The sequence below is a fragment of the Quercus lobata genome, chromosome 10 (assembly GCF_001633185.2).
Source record: "Quercus lobata isolate SW786 chromosome 10, ValleyOak3.0 Primary Assembly, whole genome shotgun sequence".
In the NCBI taxonomy this organism is placed as follows: Eukaryota; Viridiplantae; Streptophyta; class Magnoliopsida; order Fagales; family Fagaceae; genus Quercus; species Quercus lobata.
In genome coordinates this window covers 58844340-58852153 of record NC_044913.1, presented here as the reverse complement: position 1 = coordinate 58852153, position 7814 = coordinate 58844340, and the positions used below count along the sequence as shown (strand labels likewise).

The 7814-nt window shown below is 31.5% G+C and overlaps 1 protein-coding gene across 1 annotated transcript; it reads left to right on the top strand.

Annotated features, from left to right (window-relative positions):
* Positions 1-1662: 1662 nt before the first annotated feature.
* LOC115965291 (UDP-glycosyltransferase 74E2-like) lies at positions 1663-5571 on the top strand. The gene is made up of 2 exons (XM_031084484.1): positions 1663-2361; positions 4782-5571. Exons 1-2 carry the CDS (start codon positions 1729-1731, stop codon positions 5505-5507), a joined length of 1359 nt encoding a protein of 452 aa, XP_030940344.1. The 5' UTR covers positions 1663-1728; the 3' UTR covers positions 5508-5571.
* The last annotated feature ends 2243 nt before the right edge of the window (positions 5572-7814 follow it).

Below are 7814 nucleotides of genomic sequence, written 5' to 3'. Positions count from 1 at the left end.
AGGTCTGCTTTACCTGCTGTAAATGTGGATCAGATTCCTAACCCTGAACCAGCGGCTATTTTAGCTACCAGGTCACATCAGTTGAGGAGTAGAACTATCACCCAGGTGCTGGTACAGTGGCAAGATGAAAGCAAGGATGATGCTACTTGGGAGAATCTTTTTGTGCTGCAACAGAAGTTTCCCCACCTTGTGGGCAAGGTGCTTTGAAGGGGAGGGTATTGTTAGAATATGTTAGTATGTGTTAGTATGTTACTATATGTTAGTATGTGTTAGTATGTTACTGAGTAGGTGAGGTGTGTGGTGATGTTAGCTATGTGTATGCTGCTGCATTAGCTATGTGTATGCTGCTGCATGAGGGGGGCGTGTGATGCTGCATATGGAGTGCTGGTGTGGGGCGTGTACAAGTTGCTGATGAGGCATGCAGGAGCAGCTGATGATGGTGCTGCCACTAGTAATGTTACCAAATAAGAGTTAGTTAAATAATGGTTAGTTGTTGGCATATTGGCAGCTGGTTAACAGCTGGCTTGGCCGTTAGGCAGTTAGAGAGTGAGGCTTGAGAGAGTATTAGAATCCTGGAAAGGAGGAAGCATGTATCAGAAATCATTTCCAAATTCCCAATTCTTCAATTCTATGTTTTCTCTCTCTCTCTAATTCTCTGTTCTTATCTCTTCTCTGTTCTTGGAGGCATAATTTGTCCTCGAATTCAACTATCCAAGCTCTCTGTTCCTAACATCCTCATCTTTTCTACTTTTAATAAAACCAAGAAATTGACAGGCATTTGAAGCTTTGTTAAAAGTTTTAACCAAAAAAAAAAAAAAAAAAAAAGAAGCTTTGTTAAAAGAAAAAAAAAAATCACAGTTTTTTTTTAAAATAAAAAAACATGTGATGTTACTAGCTTGTATATAATAAAAATAATAACAGTGATGAATTTATATGTTGTATTAATTATAATTTATTAAAATTAATGATAGTTATTAATAGACATTTATCATCATTATGTTTGTATATTAAGTATTATATATGAACTTTGTTAATTATGAAAGTTATTAATGAATATTTATTATAAATATTTTTTCAATGAAACTATTAAATATATAATTATGGGTTGGGTTTAAGTTACACATAGTGTAACTCTAAACAATATTACACCATTCAATAATTTATTATTAAATTTATATTTTGAAAATTTCACTGTTAGATTATATGTTCTATATGTTAAAACATGCATGCTTCATGTCACTTAGTTGTTATTTACTATTTGATTTAAAAACTCATTTTTTATTTATTATTTTAAAATACAAAAACTTGAATTTAAATAATTGATTGATAACATGACCATTGATATTTAATTATATTGAATTTTGCAAGCATTCGCAATCAATTAAAAAATATTGAATGATGTGATACTGTTTAAAGTTACACTAGATATAACTTGAAATCAATCCTATAATTATAGTAATTATTAGTCGATAATTATTATAATTATTTTTATATATGGAGATATTTAATTCACTGTGTAAAGAAAATATGGCAAGACTCTAATTGATGGTTTAAACTTTAAATATATAGAACAAAATAAACTCAATAGTCAGATTTTTAAAATGTAAATTCTAAAAAAGTTATGGACGTGTAACACTCTTAACCTTATATATACATATATCATGACATTATCTCTTTGAATCCTTTCTCATCCATCTGATAGAGTGAGGGAGAGCAAATTGCAAGAAAATGGAGAGGAAAACTCATATTCTAGTGATTCCTTACCCTGTACAAGGTCACATAAATCCTATGCTCCAGTTCTCCAAGCGCTTAGCCACAAAGGGTGCTAGAGTGACTTTAGTCGCTACCAGCACCATTAGAAACTCCATGCAAGCCTTGCAAGGTGCTAGCTCTGTCAACATTGAGATAATCTCTGATGGCTCTGAGGGAGACGAAACCGTAGAAAGCTTAATAGCAACTGTGGATCGTTTCAAAGATGTAGTTTCACAAAGCTTAGCAGAGTATATTGAGAAACTAAACAGCTCCAAATACCCCCCAAAGTTTATTGTGTATGACTGTGCTCTACCATGGACTCTAGACGTGGCTAGAAAATATGGCATAGATGGAGCTCCATTTTACACTCAATCTTGTGCAGTCAATGTCGTCTATTATCACTTCAAGAAAGGAACAGTAAGGTTGCCTCTCGAAGAACCAACAGTATCACTACCCTCGATGCCAAAACTAGCAATCAATGATCTATCTTCGCTCCTTTCTAATCCAAGCTCATACCCACCTCTACTGAACCTTTTTCTGGATCAATTTTCCAACTTCCTAGAAGCAAAGTGGATATTTTTCAGCTCTTTCAAGGAGTTGGAACTCGAGGTAAGTTCACAATCTCTCTAAATATTTACCTTACTTTAACTTTTGACTTATGATAGGCATTGCACTTTTTTTTCAAAAGACTGTCTTGCAAATTGATAGTTAACAATTTTATTTATTTATTTATTTAAAATATGATTATTATTTGTTATATTGTTGATGGTATTCTAATCATCTTTATTATCACATCAATTTTCAAGACTTTTGAAGTTAAATTGATATTAATTTAATATTTTATGTTTATCTAGAGTTAAAATTGTCAATAGTCTTGTGATTAAGTGAGCGTAATCCCATTTTCTTTATTGAGAACAAAGTTTTGAATTCTATTCCGAATTAATGTTGGTTATAAGAAGGAAATATTTCAGTACTGCAGTGTACTTATTTTATCATAAAGCTTAATGATTTAAAATACTTAATTTAATATAGTTTTTCTTAAAAATATTCCTTATAGAGTGATTAGATTGATTGTTAAAAAAAGATCAAAGGTAATTACAGATTTACACTATATTAGTAATATAAATCTTATATTGTTAGTACAATGTAAATTAAGAATTTTCCAAAATTCAAATATAGTACAATTTCTATAAATAAACAAGTATGTAGGGGTACTATGAAGACTATAGAACCAACATATTGGGGTACTGTGAAGACTATTTCAACTTGTTCTCAGGTAACCTTGAATTTATTTTATTGTCATACATTTCCCCTATTTCCAATTATTTTTATGTATTTCCTTCCTCATCTAACTTTACCTTCTCGACCTTATTCGCATATTTAATTTCTTATAATTCTAAATAATTATATGAATTACAAACCTTCATTCACAAAAACAAACCCTAAATGAGATAATTCTATTTTTAGACCATTTGGGAGTCCAATTATACAAGTAGACCCCAAATTTAGAATACATGTGAAATTTTAAGTGGGAAAGCGGTAAGTTTAACCAAAAAATGGTCATTCGAAAAAATGTTGACAATCAGTCAATGATTGGTTCGAAGAGAAAGGATAAAAAGGAAGAAAATTAACCATTGAAAGAATGGTTTATAAAAAAAAACCATTAAAAGAGTGTCTTTTGTGATATGAAGTTTATTTTTGGTAAGTATGTTGAGTATGTAATGGTTCAGAAAACGTTTTTTGCTCTTAAAAGGTTAAAACGTTTTTTTTTGTTCCTGAACTTGTTTTTTTGAAGTCACTCTCACTATCTTTTTATTTAAAAAAAAAAAAAAAAAAATTCAAATTCGTTATATGAAGATCAGATATGTATTGAATATGCCAAACCGACTCTATAGCAATTTAAAAAAAAAAAAAAAATTAATGAATTTTATTGATATCATTCTGAGACTATATATTGGACATAAATACAATACTTTTATAATAAGAGGCACTGCCGGAAATTTTCACAGCGAAAAGAAGACAAAGCAACCTAACGAAATGATGCTAAATCCATTGACTCCACCTTAATTTTAAGGTAATTGGCATGAGAAGTTTATATATATATATATATATATATACCATTACAAATACTTATATAATATATAATTATATATGCTACAACCCCAATAAGTCGAACCCATATACACTTTACTCCTCCGAACACTAATGCTTAGAAAGGTACCAACTTGCTCAATTGGGTAGTGAAATGAGAAATTGTGAACATGGGACATACGGGCATATAAAGTTATAGTTTACATTTCAAATCACAGCAAGTCCTCAACTTCACATAATTTACATAGCGTTCCTCAAAAAAAAAAAAAATAAAAAAATAAAAAAAATTTACAGAGCATGACACAACAATTTTCAATGGATAAAACTTAGATATAATACCTTAAGTGTTATTCCTTAGGTTTCACTCTTAAGATTCAGTTATGTGGCTACTCAATTAAAAAATACACTTTCATCTTATAAAAAAAAATACATATTGTAGAATTTTAAGATGAAAACCTAAGAAACAGTACCTAAATTCTATCGTACTCATTTTCAATATACATATGAGGTTATAAATGGTTATTGAAACAATACTTTCACTCAAGATATTTATGGGCTTAAGTTATCTACTTAGAAACGTTTTGGCCTATATGAACTCGGTAGGCCCTCTTGAGGCTCTCATTGCAAAACACTAATGTAAACCAATAGAGTTCATGATTAAAAGCAACTTATTGAGTATAGTAGATTTGATCTTATACTTTTTATTTTTTATTTTTTTATATATATATAAATATTAACATAATTTCAAATTATGAAGCTAATATGCTAATGCAAGACATCCTTACGTTTCCTCTATTTGTTTAGTACAATTTTAGAATTCAACCTATACTTTGGTATCTTCTTCTTTTTTGTTTTTACAAGCCTTTCTTCTTTTTAATTGTTGAACATTGTTTTATTATTATTATTACCTATATTTCAAAATTCTATTATTCCATTAGGTTGTGAATTGGATGGCAAGCCAGAAATGGCCTATAAAAACAATTGGACCAACTATTCCATCAATGTACTTAGACAAGCGGTTGGAGGATGACAAAGAGTATGGCCTTCATTTATTCAAGCCTGATGTGGATGCTTGCATAAAGTGGCTAGACACAAAAGAAACTAACTCAGTCATTTACACATCATTTGGAAGCTTAGCATCCCTAGGAGAAGAACAAATGCAAGAGCTAACATGGGGTCTAAAGAATAGCAATTGCTACTTCTTATGGGTTGTTAGAGAAACTGAACAAAAAAAGCTTCCTACTAATTTTCTACAGGAAACAGTGGAGAAGGGATTGGTCATAAGTTGGTGCAGTCAATTAGAAGTATTGGCTCATAAGGCCATTGGGTGCTTCATGACTCATTGTGGATGGAACTCAACCCTTGAGGCATTGAGCTTGGGAGTGCCAATGGTTGCAATGCCACAATGGACGGATCAACCAACGAATGCAAAGTTCATTGCCGATGTGTGGAAGGTTGGGGTTAGAATTAAATTGGATGAAAGAGGTATTGCTACTAAAGAAGAAATAGAGTTTTGTATAAGGGAAGTAATAGAGGAAGAAAGAGGGAAAGAGATGAGAATGAATTCAGTAAAATGGAAAGAATTGGCAAAAGAGGCAATGGATGAAGGTGGAAGTTCGGATAAAAACATAGAGGAATTTGTGGCAGAACTTGTAGGCTTGTGAAGTTAATGTAAGCAACAACTTTTCATTTGAATAATGATCAAGAAAACAAAACATGATTTCACTATAGAAGAATTTGTTTTAGTGATTATTAGAAGCATCACCAAGTTTGAGGAATTTCATTTTTATCAAAACAATTTAATTATGATACAACCTTAACGGTTATTATTTTTAATAATTTTTCATGGTATTAGAATAGTTTGTCCAAAGTTTAAGCTATTATTTTTGCTTTACCTCCTCCTTTATATATAAAAAGTTGAAGCATTGCACGTGTTAAGTCTCATTCATTAAGGAAGAGTTTGGACATACGTGAAGGAATGTAAGAATAATAGTTAAATAATTAAGTTTGCTGGGACAATTGGTAATCGACCAATTGTTATCAAAACATTTTTATTAAAATATAAATTAAACATTTAATTGCAATAAAATTTTACTCAAACATAATAACTCTTTTTTTGATAATCACATAATAACTTATTAGCTCATGATATAGTCATGAGAAAAACAATATTATATATATTTTTCATTCTCTTTTGTGTTTTGTCTCAAATCTCACCTTATTTATTTATTTTATAACCTCTCAAACCTCACATTGGCTATGATAGACAAAGAAAGCAGACATGATCTTAGCTATGACAGACAAAGAAAGCAGACATGATCTTAGACCACATTATGATTACAATCTCTTGCACTGTCCTATGATGTTTACATAAGCAATGATGTCAAGGTTTTGTTATTTTACACAGTACCTTTCCAAGCCTTGAGTTTGAGGCCTCAACCTAGGTTGAGGGGTATCGCGTTCTACCTTTAAAAGAGCAATTTAGGATGTATTAGAATATATTTCTAATCAGTTCAAAAAAGAAAAAGGAAAAAAGAAAAAGAAAAAGAAGATTGAAAGAGGCCTGAAACCATAAGGAGAGTTTAAGAACAATAATTAAATGATTAAATTTACTTATTAAACTTTTTAACCACAGATAATTTATTGATTATAATAAAAGTTCACTTATTATAATAAAAAGCTAATTTTTTTATTGTAATAAAATTTTACCGGAATATAATAATCCTAGCTCATGAATATAATAAAACTCACTTTTATTTAGTATAACAATTTAACCTATTTATTTCTTCCTTCTGTCTCAACTCTCACACTGACCATATATATATATATATATTTTTTTTTTTGCTGAATTCACACTGCCCATATATAACAGACAAAGAAAGCTGACATGATATTAACCTCATTATAATATCTTGCATTATTCTTATAATGTTTACATAAGCAATGATGTCAAAGGTTTTGTTTTTTTCCATGATCATATATAGTGTCTCTCCAAGATTTAAGAGGACAAAGATGTGTAGTGATAGCACATGAGGGCTTTCTCTTTACAGCAATTCAATGAATAATGAAGTGTCGTAGTGTAGTATTCAGATCGAGCACGACATATTATTATTTGAAGCTTATTAATCTCATCGAAAGAGACATGAATATGACAATGTGTGACCGACCGGGTACCCACCCTTTAAACAAAAGTATTATTTCATTCGACTCCCATAAAGATTTTAAAACTTTCTTATTTGTTTTTATAAGTATTATATGTTATTGGAGGGTATAAATTAAACTAATATTTTTACACCAAAACCTAATAGAATTCAAAATCTTTTGAAAATTTAACAAATAAATTGGAAAAAAATAATTGGGGGGTGAAAACTGTTAGTGTATAGCTTAGACTAGATTAGCCCATTGGGCTTAGCCCAATATATTGTACTTGTAGTTTACTTATATTACTTGTACTGCACGCATACCTAGCCTATATAAGACTCTCTATTATACATTATTATTCACACAGAATATACAGACTATTTAGTCTTTCTCTCTCTCACTTTATATTCTTAACAAGGTATCAGAGTCAATGCTCTGACTTTCTGGCACCTGTGGTCTTCTCCGGCATCTTTTCACTGCCCTTGCCTTTGTCCGGTGCCCACTGTCAAAAGCAAGTTACCATCATTAGACCCATAGCACCAAAAACTCTCAGATCCAGTCCTTCTATCCATCACCTTGCCAACCTGAGAGCACAAATTGATAGATCGCACAATTTTGAGAAAAACCCAACCCAAATCAACTCCATCCGGCATCACACACGCTTCTACGCGCCATCGGAAAGTTCGGTCTCGCAGTAACACGCATCCACGCGCTTACACGCGCCACCACTCTTTCTCATGTGCTCTCACACGCCAGAGACGCTGTCACATGGCCCACGCGCCATTCACTACCGCGTTGCCACGTCAGCCCTAGTGACGTCAGCACACGTC